At 42.7% G+C, this 17,753-nt stretch overlaps 1 protein-coding gene across 1 annotated transcript in view; it reads right to left on the bottom strand.

The window, feature by feature from the left end:
* Positions 1 to 748: 748 nt before the first annotated feature.
* Positions 749 to 17,753, bottom strand: part of Arhgap21 (Rho GTPase activating protein 21) — a 42,462-nt gene continuing 25,457 nt past the window's right edge. The window contains exons 9-21 of the mRNA XM_050152644.1: positions 16,979 to 17,263; positions 14,481 to 14,545; positions 14,266 to 14,402; positions 13,303 to 13,445; positions 12,903 to 13,058; positions 12,735 to 12,813; positions 11,850 to 11,923; positions 11,683 to 11,772; positions 9,035 to 9,160; positions 8,815 to 8,856; positions 8,418 to 8,523; positions 6,509 to 6,540; positions 749 to 3,201 (exon numbers count right to left, since the gene is read on the bottom strand). Coding sequence (XP_050008601.1) covers positions 1,525 to 3,201; positions 6,509 to 6,540; positions 8,418 to 8,523; positions 8,815 to 8,856; positions 9,035 to 9,160; positions 11,683 to 11,772; positions 11,850 to 11,923; positions 12,735 to 12,813; positions 12,903 to 13,058; positions 13,303 to 13,445; positions 14,266 to 14,402; positions 14,481 to 14,545; positions 16,979 to 17,263 — 3,012 coding nt within the window. The 3' untranslated portion in view covers positions 749 to 1,524. The remainder of the gene's footprint in view (positions 3,202 to 6,508; positions 6,541 to 8,417; positions 8,524 to 8,814; positions 8,857 to 9,034; positions 9,161 to 11,682; positions 11,773 to 11,849; positions 11,924 to 12,734; positions 12,814 to 12,902; positions 13,059 to 13,302; positions 13,446 to 14,265; positions 14,403 to 14,480; positions 14,546 to 16,978; positions 17,264 to 17,753) is intronic.

Below are 17,753 nucleotides of genomic sequence, written 5' to 3' on the forward strand. Positions count from 1 at the left end.
AGCCACACACGGCATAGCCTTCACTGTGCCTCTGTGCCTACAGCTACAGCAACAGTGCCTGATGACTGATGTCAATTTCTATAATGCAGCTGTGTCCAAGTAACTGCAAGCTGAGTGTGCATTATTACAAATTCCTTCTTTTCCAATAACAAGGGAATGTAGCCTGTGACATATTTTATATATACACAAATACATACATACATATACATAATTTCGTTTTGTGAAATGGAACAATTAGAAACGCTTTTATAAAAAGCTTTTTGAGAATCTGTGGCTCCAGTGACTTCCGTGCTCATCCAATCTTCACACGTTTAGATTTTATGGCTGCATTATTTATAATATGCTACACTGGGAAGTGTTTCTGTCACTGTTCATATAGGAGCGAACTCAGAAATTACAGTCTAACTCGCTACATTTCTGTCACTGCTCATACAGGTGGACTCAGAAGTTACAGTCTAACTCACTACATGTCTAGGAAGTACAGTTCTTTACTCAATGCTTCTCCAGGAAAGGCGAGCAGCGCCCAGTGCTGCAGCTCCAGTTCCTAAGGACCACTGACCCACAGAAGTGAGGCCGCCATAAGTGTTCCTAAGCGGTCATTCCCAGCCATGGCAAGAGAGGAGAGGAGGAAGGACTGTGCAAACACAGAGGCTAACTTTTAAAAGATAGGGCTAGATAGTATAAAATGGGTTAAACAGTATACAAATGGGCAACAGTTAAAATAGAGACAGCTCCCAACAGGGAATACTTCACCAAAACAATTTTTATTTCCAGTGTTTAATTGGGTATGCACACAGGCATGACACAGGTTTGGATTTAAGTCCTCATGCAGAGTTATATTCTTCTCAGGAAGAAGCCAGTTCCATCCAGGATCCACTATCTACACATCTATGTTACAACACTTATATCAAATCTGGTATCTGAAGAAAAGATACACATAGAATATGTTCATTTAAGTTATTACGTATTTTACAGAAAGATTAAAAATTCAAGTCACACAAAACTCAAAACTGTATTAAAAGTTTGATATAAAACTCAGATCCACATGGAATGACTAAAGAATGGAGGTTCTGTATCCACCTGTGTTAAAACCGGTAAAGGTAATGAAATTTGTTACTGGTAAAACGCATTCATTTATTCAATGTAAGTTATCTAATTTCAACAATATGGCACCCTAAAAATCAAATGTACTTTTATCATAGGCACTTTTGTTAGTGAGGAACCAAAAGGACAATTCTGTGGCATGAGCCAGCGATTTTTCTTCGGTAATTTGGGGAATCTACTATGTAATAAGTTGCAACAAACACCCTGCTTATTTGTATACAACTATCTGATATACCTTTCCATGTATGTGTGTGTTCTTCTGGCTGTAGTAATGCACTGTAAAGCTATTTCACAGTGCAAAATGGTGAATCCAGCCCAAACCAAGGCTGCATAATAACAATTCTGGTACAAGAAAAATATTTACAGAGTTACCGAACTGTGTAACAGTAGCTTTTTCTTTCTAGAGTGGACATACCCAGCTTAAAGACAGGGAGGAGACTCCACCTTAGTACTGGGACTTTCAGACAGTTTGTGAGGGTGGGTGTTGGCTGCAGAACTAGCATTTTGGCTCATGTTCTGGAAGCTTTCTCCGTTTATTTGGTCAGGTGACTGTGGTGGTGTGGAAAGAGGGGGCCCGCCGGCCGAAGTCAAGGTGCTAGCAGCGCCCCTGGCTTCGGACTGCTGAGAGAGGAGTACTTGGGTGTTGGCGGGTGTGCCCGGCATGCCGGAGCTCTCGGCCTGTGACTCTCGGCCTTCGCCTCGGCTCAGGTCAGAGGCGCTGGTACGGATGCGCTCCCTGGCGAGCCAGTCTGAGATGGAGAGGTCCTGGGCTGAGCACTTGGGTTTTAACCGATTCACAGCTGAAAGCTCGGACTCTTTGTCTGCATTCTGCTCCTGCGCTTTCCAGAAACTCAGGACGCTGATTTCAGTAGCATCTCTGTGGCCTCCGAGCGTGTGTCTGCGTTTGATGTTTTTCCTTTTTGCTGTCTCGGCAGTAGGTTTTTGATTCCCAACTCCGAACATGTCATCAGCCGGTGCCCTGGGTCTCAGTTTTAAGCGATCTGCTATTTTTGTTTTCCAAGTGGTCTCCTGCTTTTCGGATTCACTTCTGCTGGGTGTCAGGAGGCTTCCTGTCGACTTGCCCTTCTTCATGACATCAAACACTTTGGCCAGGGCAGGAGTTTCTTTCTCGGTCCTAGTGTCTCCAGGGCTCCCACTATCTGACTTGAAGCGAGCAGACTTCTTCCTAGACAGCGTGTCACATTCAATCAGCCTGTGGGAACTGAACTGCTGCCTACGGCTGTCTAAACTTGGTGTAAGGCTTCCCTCAGTGCAGCTGGCTTCGCTGCCTTCTGAGTTCCTGCGGCTCACCCTGGCAACCTCCTGTAGCTTCCCTCGGAACAGCCTGTCTGAAGTCAGCGCGGTGGGGAACACGGGGAAGTCGCTCTCGCTGTCTGTCTCCACCGGCCGCCCTTCACTCACCAGCTCGCTCCTCTCGTCATCAGCCTCGTCTCCCTTGCTCTCTGCCACTGACTGCACCTCGGGGCTCAGGCGGCTGGAGTCCAGGCTGGTCAAGTAGGTAGCTGATGATGTAGTAGAATAATCTGAGGTGATGGTGCCGGCATTGGCCAAAAACTCACTGTGCTTGGTTTCTGGACTGGTTGATTTTTTGGTGGAGGACCTCGCCAGAGAAGCATGGGAAGACGTGCTAAGCAGAGTGCCCGAGTCAGACCCTGTTTCTTCGCAGGGGGGCTTCTGTGTCAGAAGAGATCTGGGGCTCTCCTTCAGCACGGCCAGGCGACTGCTGAGAGTTGGTGACCTGTTGCGTTTGGAGCTGTGTGGTGGGGAGGGCTCTTCGGATGGCATTTTCTTCTCCTCCTTCGATACACCAGTATCTTTCTTGGCATTACTGTCTTTGGCAATGACAGCCCTCTGCTTTCTGCCTGATACCTCATTTTCTTTTCTGGACTCTTCTTTAATCTCATTGTGACTCTGTTCCACATTCTCCTTCTTAAAAAACACACTGTCCAACTCATCTTCAGAGCTGCTGGGTTGGGCTTTCTCTTTGGGCTTTTTTCTTTTACGACTAGCAGCTGCGAAGATGGAGGACACAAGCAGTTCCCTGCTATACTGATCCTTCCCTGATCCCCAAGAGCCCTAGGAAGCAAGCAGAAAAATGAGGTCATGAACACTGTCCAGAGTCTTGGCAGGGCTGGCTTAGAGTTAAAGTCTACCAAAGCCCAGATGATCCACAACATCGTCTGCTTATTTTTTAATACTCACTTTTTTTTTTTTTTTTTTTTTTTATCGAGACAGGGTTTCTCTGTGGTTTTGGAGCCTGTCCTGGAACTAGCTCTTGTAGACCAGGCTGGTCTCGAACTCACAGAGATCCGCCTGCCTCTGCCTCCCGAGTGCTGGGATTAAAGGCGTGCGCCACCACCGCCCGGCTCTAATACTCACTTTTAAACTTGTGTCAATGTTTTTTTTTTTTTTTATTTAATCACCAGCCCCATTTCTTGTCACATCATAACAGATACATTTCTCTTTCAGGGAATTAGTTCATGCTTAGGGAAATTGAGGGTTCCCAATTCCTATTAATTTCCTCATTGGTTTTTCCCACCCATAACACTCAAATAGTCCTACTTCCTTTATCTGGTCTACAAGTAGAGAAGTTAAGAGGTATTCTGTAAGGTGTGATGGTGCACACCTGTAATCACACCACTCAGGAGGCTGCCAGAAAGAGGACAAGTCCCAAGGTTGCCCCAACTACAAAGGGGGACCCTGTCTCAAACACCCCAAAGGGAAACAGGTAAACAGCGTTCTGACACTTACTATTCAGACATGAATAGGTTTGCACGACTAACTGTGGACAGCATATGGTACAGGTACTGTACCTGAGGTACTCATTCAGCTAAGGGGAGTCTGGTTCCCATTAGCTCCCCAAGACTGGATCTTCAGGGATTTGCCTTGGGTAAATCAAGTTATTAAAGGCTTCATTCATCTCATGTAACAGCAAAGTAAAAAATTCAAAGTACATAAAGTTACTCAAAAAGTTGTAAATTCTTACCCCAAAACACTGCAGTGCACTGCTAATGTAAGAGTCACATGCTACGTATCGGAAGTTCTTGATGACAGCTATTTAAATAGTTTGTTTGGAATGTCTGCCTGCCAAGTAAGTGGTTGGTGGGCAGGTAAATTAGCCCTTCCTTTTAGAACACAATCTTCAGCAAAGAGAGCCTAGCAGAAGGCATGTAGAGTAATGGATCAGAAAATACATGCTTAGTACCAAAACAAAACAAAATGAAACCTTAAACAAGCTAGCCTGCTATCCTGATGTCTTCTGAAAGGAGATGTTCTATGAAAAAGACAAATCACAGATCAGTAGGCTTGTGCTTTTCTACACGGTAAAGGACTTCTCAGCCACAGTGCCTTCCTATGGGCCGCTCCTGTTTCCTCCATGTTCTAACACTGGACCATGACTGAACCTGAGCTGAGGGAGGAACTGGCCTCCTGTCTCCAGCTTGCTCTGCAGGACACAAAGGACGAATTCATTTTCACACCTCGATTTTACCAGTCACAGAAGAAGCACCTGGATTATATCACCTTTAAATTCTCTAATTCTGTGTGTTGGGGAAAAAGTCTGATTTTTACAATTTGGAAACAGTGAAAATTCAAATATGTTATAGGCTTAGCACAAAACAATGTAAGATGAACATACAGGGAGAGGGGTGTATGTCTAGTGAGGGGGTAGGTATTTCAAGCATGTCTTTCTGAAGCTGGGTACAGTGAAACACGTGGGAAGCTGAGGCTGGAGTATGTGTCCAGGCTGGTTCAGACTACACTGTGAGACCCTGTTCCAGATAGAAATCCGACAAAAGAGGTTTGGGACGTATTCTAGCTCTAGGGAGACCAGGGACATGACAATCGAATGTATGCAATGATTTCTGATTATTCCTGAGCAGGGGTTAAAAGAATATTCAGGTAATCCGGAAGAGTTGCATAAAAAATACATTATACAATAATGTATTATGCTTGTGCTAGTGCCTTGCCAATGATGACCAGACTGATTATGCAGGAGAATGTTCTGGTTTGTGGGAGACAGGGCTGTACTATTTAGGGTGGTGTCATCCATATTATAATTAGCTAAGTAAGTCTGTGTGTCCGTGGCCCGAGTGATACACACACACACACATACACACACACACACACACATTTAGCAAGCAATGAATTTAAGGTAAAAGGATTGTAAATATATGTTTAAACAAACAAAAGCCCCAGGGGATGTGCTAATCAGCTTTAACTGTGAACTCAGCCAACTGTGGAGTCTCCTGAAATGGCAGTATCAGTTGAGGGGTTGCGTAGGTCAGAATGTACTATGGGCAAGCGTGTGCGGGAACTGTTCTGATTGCTAACTGAGTTGCAATGGCTCTGACACTGTGGGCAACACCATCTCTAGGCACATGGTCCTGGCTGGGTAAAAAAGCTAGCTAAAAGCACAAGCCCTTGAGTGAGCCAGCAAGCAGTATGCCTCTGTGGTTTTTGCTTCATGTTCCTGCCCTGACTTCCCTCAACGACCTGAAAGCAGAGGGCGAGATAAAGTCTTTCTTCCCCTTAGTTGCTTTAGGTCACAGTATCTGTCACAGCAACAGAAAGGTGAGAAGTCACTTGGTGGGTAAAATCACCTGCCAACCTGCGTCCAATCCCTTGGACTCACCAAGCTGAGAGAAACGATTCAGGTCACTGTCCTCTGACCTCTACAGCATGCAAGCACACATGCTTGAAAACTATTATTCCAGCACCTTTCCATGCACGGAAATCCTTTTTACAGGTACTTTGATCCCTCATTCCTCGTAGACTCACAGCTCCACTTCATAAATGTCTTTTTTTTTTCTTTTTAAATGACCCATTGAGTCCAATTTGTGCTAGAAGGATCTTTGTGTGGGTGTGTGTTTTGAGACAGAATGTGTGTTGAGACAGAATCTCACTATAATAGCAATGCCAGGTTAGACCAGGTTATCTTCCTGTCTCGGACCCGCACCATCATCCTGGCTTATTATGCAGATTCTTTATCCTATTCTCTGTGTTTTCATTGCAGCTTTGGAGCCTGTCCTGGAACTAGCTCTTGTAGTTCGAGGGGCTGGCCTCGAACTCACAGAGATCCACCTGCCTCTGCTCCTGAGTGCTGGGATTAAAGGCGTGTGCCAGCCCCACCCAACTTCATGTTAGTACATTTTTAACAATGTAATCAAACCATTGCTGTCTGCATCATGCTAAACTGTTCCCACAACTGCAATCTTCCAGCTCAAGATCTTGTATTCTCCAGCCTTCTTCTGTTCCAAATTAACTCCTCCTCACACTGGACTTCACTACTCTGGCTCCAGCATGAACTACAATTGTATGTTAATGATAAAAGCTCTCATACAAAGACACGATGAAGTGTTTTCAAACTGTATACACAACTCACCTTAGATTTTGTTGAGTCACTAGTAGCTGAATCTGTGGGAAGTAAATAAAATGCGGTTAGTGGGAGCCAAGCCTCACCACTTTCAACAAACAATGCAAAACTTATGAAGAGGACAGGCACAGAACAAAATGTGAAAGCAAAACTCAAAACAATAGAACACAGTGGATAGTCAGAGCTCACAAAGATGCAAGCTGCACCACAGAAAGCCACCGCCATGAAAGGATGCTGTGAATTGTAGGCAGAACCAGCTCAATGAGAGGAATGGCAAGGAGCCCTGTGCTAAACAGAAACGGAATACTAGTGTCTATCTTTCTAAATAGTGAATCTAGCAATGAGGAAGCTTGAACACCATTTAAAATCATGTCCCACATCTTGCATCTGAAACTGAAACACAATGCAGGACTTTCCAGACTGCCGGCTGCCCTAGCTACAAATAGAAACACTCACACTGGTACATGTTGATTTTTGTCAGACTGTCAGATTGGAATTTGTATAAACACACCCCGGATGTGAATGGACACGACAGAGGCATCAGGGTGGCCTTGCTCCCAGGTCACTTTTGGTTTTGTTAAATGATGCTTATTTTTGTGCTCGCCCCCAGTTTCACATCCGTGCAGTCAGGGACCCTTTTGGTTAGTTTGGTTAAATTGCTACCAGGTTTTTAAGTATCTATTAACAAATGCTATTATGGAAATGGAAAAATGGAGACCATAATTTCGCTGTCTGGCAAAAACTCAGATTATACAATTATAAAGAGGGTAGGAAGGGGCCAGCATGATGAAGAATAAATATCAATTTTAGAATTTTATCTTTAAAATATTGGGAAAATTATTTTCAAAATTAATGAGCTGGGCCCATGCCACGCCCCTTTCAACACATGGCTAAATGCTTTATGACTTTAAGAACCGGTGGACCATACCATGCTATTTCTCCTCAGGGTCCGCTTCAGAAATAACAAGAGACAGCAGAAAAACTTTTAAGAGAGTAGCAGTGATCTGTTTACAATATTCTTAAGAGAGACGTTACACCACAGATCAGCTATGTTTGCATTTACAAGAACCGGGGGTTTCTGCAGACAAGGCAGCTACAGTGTGGACAGCAGTCCTCCTTCTTCCTACAGTTCCAGCTGTCCATCAGGGACATCACAGAATCCACTAGTGACATTACCGTGTGATAGACTCCTCCCACTTCGCCTGTGCAACATCAGTATAGATTTGCCTGTGTCAGTAAGTGCTGAAAAAGCCCTTTAGAGCCAAAACAAGAACTAGAGACAAAGGGAGAACATTGTGTGAAATAGCATGCCAGATTAGTGCAACAGTTTGGCAGGAGACGTTTCCATCAAGAGCCTATTAAACACTAATACTTAACCAAGCATTAGGGTGGCAGTAGGAGAAAGAAGGAAATCAAGGTCAGTAGAGCGACTTAGACTGCGACGTCTCTAGTGACAGATGACACTGGACTGCAAGGGGCAGCTCAGACTGTATAGCATGCTGCTCTCACAGAACTGGCCCCAACCAAGAACTACGCATTCAGTCTAACCATACTTTCTGCCGTCACAGCAACCACATATCCAGCAGCATGTATCTGTTTTACCTTGTGATGACTATTACATGGAAACTGTGAATTAAAAAAAACAAAACAAAACAAAACAGTGGTTTGCATGCTCATTGCTCTCATCTTCCCATTCTGACAAACATCACAACTCCATGCACTGTCAATGGCATTACTGTCACTGGAAGGTAAGTGAGGTCAATCAGAAAAGGCAGATCGCAGTTTTATTAGTAGAAAGGAAATAGAGGAAGGGAAAGAAAAGAACTCATAGTGGATTGTTACTCATGGCTGAGTCGCTGTTTCATGTTACAGGAATGTCAAATAACCTAGAGGTCAGTACCGCCCACACAAGAGTTACCTGGTACATCTCCGGGGAGCACGCCTGTCCTTCCGATGTTGGTGAGTAAGTGATCTATGTTGGGTACTGGCTGGGAGTCTACTGTGCTCTCCTCCTGCACTGTCGTCTGTGGTTAACAAACAAAGACCTCTTCACCGTCTCTCCAAACAACACTTAGTAGAAGATACGCATTGCTATATGGAGCAGGGGCTTAACTTCGCATTGGTTAGATGCCACTAACGGGGAAGCAGGCACCAGTTACACGCTCATCAGATCAGCGACTGGGCACTAGAGACCTGCTTCCTGGGCACATGGCTGACAAGAGCACACAAGGCAGAAGATCAAGACTGTCGTGGCATCAAGAAGGAGCCTGTGTCCCACATGAAAAGAGCAGAGCACGCGCACCGACAATACTTACGAGAGGTTCTTCAGCGCCCTCTTCTGTGAAAAACCAGTCATGCTAAAATTTAAAATAAAAAAGTGAGAATAATTAAATAACCCTCTAAGTGTATTTCTACCTCGGGGAACAGAAGAGGAATAGGGAAATGTCAGAGGGGAAAGTAGGCGCAGCCTTCGTCCTACCAGCTGTCAGCTGCGATGGAAGTGGCCTTGCAGGAAGAGAGGCAGTGCCAACTTACATGCTGGATGAGGGTCTCTACGATTTTGTACTGGTCAGGCATGTGTGTCACCATGTGGGTCATGTTGTCTTCTGATGTTCTCACTAGAGTTGGACCAAAAACGATGGCTAGGTTTCTTGGTTCCATCTGAAGGAAAGTAAAGTGAAAAATTAGATTAAACCTCTACTGCAGGTCTGGCATCGAGTTGCTGAAATTTATTTCTGGAAAGTTCTTTTTGATAAAAACCACAAAGAATGGATAAAGAAAAACAAATTCTTCCTACTTAGGGTTTTTCTGAGCAAATCCTAAAACGATAATGGATGATGGTAATTGATTATTTGTGTTTCTCCAAGGAATCTTTGATTAGTATAAAACCAAACCAACTGGTTTTAGTTAACAAAGATATCTGGATTGGTTGGGGACAAAAAAGAAAAAAGTGAAATTAAAGAATCTGAATGTGGCTGACAATGGGGGCTGACTGAGAAGCCATTGATAAAGGCACTGGGACTTGTTTCTACTGCATGTTCTGGCTGCTTTTTGCGACCCTAGTCTATCTGGATGCAAAGCTTCCTAGGCCTGGATGGAGGGGGGAGGGCCTTGGACTTCCCACAGGGCAGGGTTCCCTGCCCTCTCTTAAGGAGGGAGGGGGACAGAGGAGGGTGAGTGGGGAAGCAAGAGGAGAATGGGAGGAGGGGAGGAAGTATAAATTTTTGAATGAAAAAAAAAAAGAATAAGGAATTCCTCTTGGGAATTGGAAGGAAGGGACAAAGGGCTTGGGAATAAATGCAAGGTTCAAGATTCTTCTGTGTCATACATCAAAATCTTTAACAAAGGAAAACAAGTCTGAAATATCTTTTCTGATGAACTTTGACCTCATCCAAATCTGCTCACGTTCTGGGCTTTGGCTCCCTGCCTTCTTAGCCTGAGATTCTTATCAGCTTGCATAGTCACTGACAGACTCTTCCCAATTTGTTTAATCATGACTGTCACGGGTTCTGTTGTGTCTATATTATGTTGAGCTTAAGGTTTGATCAAAGTGTTAAAACTTTAGCCAATCTTAGAACTCATCAGGGTATGAAAAAACTTAATCATCAGGATGCCATATGACTAGATTATTTGGGAGGCACCAACATGTGTGTGTAATTTACCAGACAGGAGCCTAATGTCACTCATCTTTTAGCCAGTGCTATCAAAACATACGGAAGAAAAACAAAAAACAAACTCTTACGAGATTTAGGATTTTCCTGGACTATTGGAAAGGATTTGGGCATGGCCATGTTTGTGTCTCCTCTTAGAATATTCAGTTATTTTGTTCCAACCCATGTGCTGGTATGGCAAGAATGGCCCAAAGCCAAAAAATCTACCACATCAAATGCTTAATGTCAAACATTTAGTAGATTCCTGTCTATGGCTTCATTTAAGTCTTTAGATCCAAAAAAATTCGGTTAAGAAAATGTCAAGAAAATAAAGTACCATATTGTCTTCAAATTCACTATTAATCCAGAAAAAACTCTAAGAAGCCAGTGTGGTGGCCTATGCCTATGGCTCCAGTGGAGGCAGGAGGATGCAATAGGATAAGGACACTTAGGCTCCAAAGCTGAGTTCAAGGCCAGCCTGAGCTACCTGAGATCCTTCTTGAAAAACAAAACAAAACAAAAAACAAACCTAAGCCAGGTGTGGAGGCTCACGCTTTTAATTCCAGCACTCAGGAGGCAGAGATAGGATTTCTAAGTCTGAGGCTAGCCTGAGTTTACCTAGCAAATTCCAGGAGAGTTATATTGCATAGAAACCCTAACAAACACAACAACAACAGCAAAAAGGAATTGTGCAGCATAGACACCCGCTAACTGATCCAGTTCTGAGGCTACGGTGAGTGGAACTGCTCCCTGATTTCTTCCTCAGTATGTCTGACACTGGTACATAGGAAGGCTACTGAACTTTGGACCACGCCATCCGTCAGGGATAATCAACTAGAAAATACTCCAGCTAGAATTCATTTTTTTCCTCCATAACAACAGGATCATCACAAAACTGCAAATAATGACCCAAGCTAGAAGAAGAATCATCTGCAACCTCCTGAGATAATGGACTTGGGTAACAATCACTCACTGATTCAGCAAAAAGATGAAAAATGAAGACTAAAATGGATCAGTGAAATACAATGTGGATCTCACCTAGCTATTTAAACAAATAACTGGAAAGACATTAAAAAAAAAACTGCTCGAGAAAACCTGAACATGAACTGAATATCTGAGAATACTTAGCTAACTGTGGGTGTGTGCTGATGTGGTGTTAAAGGAAGAAAAACCTCACACTGTTTAACAGGAAACTAAAGCAAATACTTCTTTTCAGCGTGGATCATCTGCTGCCCTTTGGCTGGGTTACCATGCACATATGCCACCATCAAGGTAGTGATTGAAAGCTGAAAAAAATAAAATTCCGACTCTCCCATTTTTCTTGCTGGATGGATGTCAAGTGACACATTTCCAAAGAAGTGCCCTTTACAAGAGTGACAGTGGCTGTTTGTGGGGCCTTTGCTTCTGCGCGATCTTCAGAAGGACCCAGCCAATCCAGTCTGATGCCTCTTAGGCTTCCTCTGAGTTCTCAGCACAGAGTGATGAAGGCCAACCCTCTAACTGAGGCTGCTGAGAGTGTATCTCCTTGCGTACCTTATTTTTTTCTGAATTTTCTGCCACTGTCTTCAGATGAGCCGAAAGAAACTTGAGTGTTTCGTAATGATGTTCAGGCAGGTCATGGATCTGGAACATATTATTTTCAGAATGGATTTAAATGCTGTATTTGAATTGCACCTCCCCAAATAAAAAGAAATACCTACTAGTCTTTTTAACGTTCTCAGCCGATCTAGAGGGTCTTCCTTACGATTGGCCTCAATGAAGTCAGCGTATTTATCTGGTAGTGGTAGGAACAAGAGAACAAATTAACCTGCTTAGGTCAACTGTAGTCCCCTTTTCTCAGGGCTTAATTTTAAACCACAATTTTTAAATGTGTAAGATTTTGTCTATCTTTAAAATATAAATCTCTGGGGCTGGAGAGATGGCTCAGAGGTTTAAGGACGCTGACTGTTCTTCCAGAGGTCCTGAGTTCAATTCCCAGCAACCACATGGTGGCTCACAACCATCTACAATGAGATCTGGTGCCCTCTTTCGGCCTGCAGTCATACATGGAGGCAGCACACTGTATTGTATACATAATAAATAAAATCTTAATATATATATATATATATAAATCTCTGAAATTTACATGCTAGATACGGTTTTTAATGATCTCCAAGCCTTTCCAGGAAACAGAGAAGCGTTCTCTCAATGTTCTTCAAAGCTACTGTCTAGTATTCATTCAACCTGTCCATTATCCCCACCTCACACCAGTATCTAGCATGGGGTCATGAAAGTAAACCTTATAACCAAAGAAATCGGACTGAAACAATGACATACTTAGCTTGATGACAAACATAGGTGAATATAGATCTTATTCTCATTTTACTAAAGTGGATCAACTTTTTGCAAATGATTTTTTACCAAAATTTATCAAGACTACAAATGAACAAAGTCAGTTCTCAATTATGCTTTTCATTAAATTTAGACCTGAGATAAATGCCATTTCTTCATCCCTCATATTGTTTTCCTGGTTAGATTTATTACGCCCTGGTTTCCCCAGACGGTGAGCCTTCTCCTTCTGGCATGGTCTGAGGGAACTAACTCACCATTCGTGAAGAGAGGCTCAGGCAGCTTTCGGAAGAAGGATTTTAGTAAACTGCTTATCACATTCAGATCTCGCCATTTCTGGATATACAAAACAGAAACAAAGCATTTTTGTGGTCAATATTATAGAAGAAAAAATGGATCAGTTATTCAAACAGAAATGAGCTTACATCATCTTGTATATCAATGTCAGTCATCCCCTTGTTGAGTTCTTCCTGCATGCTTGAAATGGCTGCGTTGTTCCCAGGAACTCTGTAAATACCTGTATATTCAAGACCTCTTTCTTCAACTAATTTGCAACATATGTCAACAATCAATGGAATATACTGCAAAACAAGAAACCAGTATTTTATTCAACACAGTACAAAATTTGAAAATGAATTCCTACTGACCATTTCTGATTAAATTACTACTCTAGTTCAGAGTTAAGATAAAAACTGTTCAACCCACAGTTATACTAAGGGAGAAAAGCACTGACCAGATGAGCATGCACCCCCTTTATCCAAAGAGCTGTAAACTCAGGCCCTGCTATGATGCTCACTGACTGGCCGAATGGTTGGGGTCTCCTACCCGGTTGGTGTGGGCAGGCGGGCAGTCATCCAGTCTAACTCCGAAGGTCCCTGTGGCGGCTGGCTTTTTCTCAAATGTCTTCCTCACAATGCTTGGAATGCCTCTTCTCCAAGTGCCTTTGTCTTTGGGTGGACTGGTATCATCTTTTGATTGTTATTGAAAATAAATTGACATTATAAAAAATGGAAACAAGACTGTTTAAATCACTTTAAAAGGCTACTTCACTGATGCTTGCATTGACTGCAGTCTTTTTTTTTTTAATTTATTTTTATTTATTATGTATACAATATTCTGTCTGCATGTATGCCTGAAGGCCAGAAGAGGGCACCAGACCTCATTACAGATGGTTGTGAGCCACCATGTGGTTGCTGGGAATTGAACTCAGGACCTTTGGAAGAGCAGGCAATGTTCTTAACCACTGAGCCATCTCTCCAGCCCTTGACTGCAGTTTTTTTTTGTTGTTGTTGTTGTTGTTGTTTTTTTTTTTTTTTTTTTTTTTTCGAGACAGGGTTTCTCTGTGGCTTTGGAGCTTGTCCTGGAACTAGCTCTGTAGACCAGGCTGGTCTCGAACTCAGAGAGATCCGCCTGCCTTGACTGCAGTCTTGTAACAGTCTATTCTTAGCACAGAATTCTCCTCCGACGCTGTCATGCCTCCACCCCGCCACATGACTGTCAGACACACTCGACTTCTTTACCCTCTCAGAAAGAACCAGAACCGGCCTTTGTCTGACAGTGACGCCTGGCCATTCACATTGGTAAAGATGTGACTCTGCTCTCCTTCCCTTTCTCTTGATTACAGGGAAGGATGCCTTGGGCCTCACCTTAAAGGAAAAAGTCCAATAAGCTTGTTCCGTGTTTACCATGAGTTTCGAGCTAGCTAACCCTGGGTCTGCTGGTAAAAACAGCACCGTGAAGAGAGAACACACACTCACAACCCAGCGTAAGCTGGTTACACTTAGTTACCTCTGCTGAGAAGCTTCCGCTCTGACTCCTCCTTTGGAGAATGTGGGCTTTGAGTTTTTGGCTCTGATTTAGCACCAAGCAAAGTCTGCCTGATGCTAAGACTCTGGCGAGGTGTTTTCGGCAACTGTTCTGTTTTGCTGCGGAAAGAAATGAACATTTCTTAACAACTGTATATTTGACATCTAAATTAACCACAGGCATGGGGGGATTCTCACCTCATCAGACTGTTATATTCTTTGATTCTTCGACTAATTAGATCTCTGTTGGTAACTCCCGTGTCCTACAGAATGAGCAGAAGGTAACATTAGAAAGTATGCTAGCAGACTATTAGAAGCAGAGGGTAACCCCTAGGTTTGAAGCTCCTATGATATCACTTTATTAATATAAATGCTATGACTTATTCTCAGTGGAGCTGTCACCATGTGGCAAATGGTTCAAGTGCCCCTGCAAGTGAGTTTGCTTTATATATGCAATATCAGTATAGTTTTTAGGTAACACTGATTCAGTAGGTACTGAATTAATATGCTAAGCAAAATGCATAATTGAGGAACACAAAGCCAGCTTATCTCTAATACAAGAATGAATGATCAGCATTCAATAATAAGACTACTGAGTCAAAATGGAAAAATACACCAGAATTTATTAATGATTAACTTGTAGGAATAGTGAATTAAGAGTTAAGTGGCATCAAGAGGGGCAGGTCTTCAAGAACCTGCTTTGTCCTATTTTCTGCTCAAAGGTGAGCAAACAGGAGTAACTATTTATAGTTACTGTGGTTACACACTGTCATGTGTCTGTAAACATTTTTTAAAATACCTCTTATTTTGAGTGTCATGAAATACATGTAGGCACATAGGCAGGAAAAAAGATCCTTGAAAAGACTGTGCTCTTTTTGGCTATCAGATTATTGAAACAATGGTTCTTAAAAAGTTAACCATGTCCCGGGGCTCTCATGCTAAAAGAAGCAAAGGCTAACATCATACTCCATGTCAGTAAGAGTCTTGTCTCCCAGAAAGAGATTTCACTCAATTTTGTGATTTGTCAAAGCTGAGCCACAATGATGATGGACAGGACCACACCTTGACCAGGACTGCTTAGCTATGCATGCCTTTCTGCCCTCTAAACCTAACCCTCATGCAGGATTCTCAAGGATGGACTGGAGGCCACTAGAGCTCTTTGTTCCTCTTGCCAACACCCATATTGAATGACTCTCTTCTCTGCTTTTCACTGTTATGTTGCCTAGGCTTAGGAAGACAAATTGCACATTTCCTTTCCTATACAGAAACTAGACTTTAATTTTCACATGTGTGCATGTACGAGGGTGGGTACAGATCATGGAATTACAAACAGGAACACGAGTAGGGAAAAAGAAAGAAAGAAAAAGGCAACAAAATGTTACGTGGCATGAAAGTGGAATGTAGGCTACCTACAGAAAGAAGGGGATCAGAAGGAAAGGGGGTGAGGGAAAGGGATCAACAAAGAAAGAGTTTATATGAAAATGCCACAATGTAGTTGGGCAGTAGTGGTGCATGCCTTTAATCCCATCACTCCACTCAGGAGGCAGAGGCAGACAGATCTTTTGAGTTCAAGGCCAGCCTGGTCTACAGAGAGAGTTCTAGGACGTCCAGGGCTACACAGATAAATACTGTCTCAAAAAACAAAGCAAAACAAAAATTAACATAGACAAAAATAAAAGAAGAAAATGCCATAATGTATCCTAATACTGTACACGCTGATTAAAAAGCTCAGGCAACTGTTTTAAGCTGAAATCTACCCTTCAGTTTCCTGACACACAATTCAGCTGACTGCAGTGAGCAGCGACAGAGCAAAGGCAAGGCAGGAGGCACAGCAGCCCAGGGAGGTGTCCTCGCGGCGTGAGCCTTTCAGTTTTCAGTGTCCGCTGAACAATGGGAATGAAAAGAGGAAAATCGTACGTGCAGCTGCACAGCTGACCACGAGCACTGAGCACCAGGCACAAGGAGCATGACGAATGTGCAAGGAAAACCGCGCTAATGATATGGTGGGGTGAGGAGAAGCTTGACTTCCACTGTATTGAAAAATACCTTGACTATTAAAATTCTTACTGCAAAAGCAACTCCTTGATGGTATAAGCCAGAGACTCTCAAAAATGTAAGGCATTATTCCTTAATTTAAAAAAAATGCCTTATAGCATGATTTTTCATAACACACGCTTCTTTAGAAACCCATGAGCATACCAGGATATAGTATATTTTTACCTACATAATTCCATTTAAAAAAAAATCATTTCTTTGCCTTTACATAGTAACTTGTCTTTGTAAATGTTTTTGCTGTAGCCTAGCCCACAACAATATTAATTTTAGCATCTAGGACAAGTGGGTAGTAATTTGGTCAAAAGGGTTCTTGCAGGTTTCTGTGCCATGTAAGAAGCTGCAGCACCCACAGACACAGGTGTCCTGACCCTCCTCACAGGTACCAGGGACAACACTAATCCTCAGAAGGTAACATGGGGCTCCTGCCTGCAGTTTGCTATGTCTGAAAAGAAATGAAGAATATGAATATCCTATTTTTCTTGTTTAGTAATAGTACTTTTTCAATAAATACAAATAATGTAGGTATACTTGAATTTTCCGCTTTAATGACTGAAAATAGTGTATCTTATTTTTTTATAAAAATAATCTATTCGATGCTTTAATAAGTGTCAAATTTCATCCACATCCTTTGAAAATCATACCTCTTCATTTAGGTTGCTACTTTCTTGGATAGTCTTGATCCACGCTAACATGTCGTCTCTGTCTTCAGCCTGGAACAGGCACTCACAGTCAGATGTGGTGAGGCGGAACACGTTCCTCCTCTTCGTCTCACTGTATGAGATGTCTATCAGGCAAGCATTGACACTGATGGGCTGTTCTTCCTCGGATGGTGTTGTCTGCTCTCTTCTGTCTTTGTACAAGTAAAGGGAATGGCCCCGAAGTACAACATACATCTGTTTCCAAGGCCTAATGCTGCCACCAACACGCTGTAAAATAGCCAAGTGGTCCATGTCTATGAATACGCAAAACAAGGCTAGAGCTCTGTGACAGGATGGGAACTAAGCAGAGCCTTTCAGATGCAGTTATGTATCATTTACTGAAGACACATAAAGAGAGGAAGGATAAAAAAAATGTCAGATTGTTCAGTGGGAAGAGTTGCCTGCTACTAAGCTTGATATGAGTTCTATCAAGAGACCCACATAAGTACAAGGGAACTTGACTCCCATATGCTGTTTTCTGACCTTCACATGCTTGCCACGGTATAAGAACAATTACATGATACACTTACACATACAATAAAAGTGTAGCTAGACATGGTAACTCATGTCTGAATACACAGGAGCCAAAGGCTCTGAGTGTGAGGACAGCCTAGACTACTTAGCAGGTTCCAAGCTATACAGCGAGATCCCATCTAAATAAACAAATAAAAAATTTAAACGTAGTACACTTTCAAAACAGTAGAGGTGGCTGTGGTGG

Source organism: Alexandromys fortis, unplaced genomic scaffold (assembly GCF_014885135.2).
Source record: "Alexandromys fortis isolate MF-2015 unplaced genomic scaffold, M_Fortis_MF-2015_v1.1 scaffold_54, whole genome shotgun sequence".
NCBI classification, from domain to species: Eukaryota; Metazoa; Chordata; class Mammalia; order Rodentia; family Cricetidae; genus Alexandromys; species Alexandromys fortis.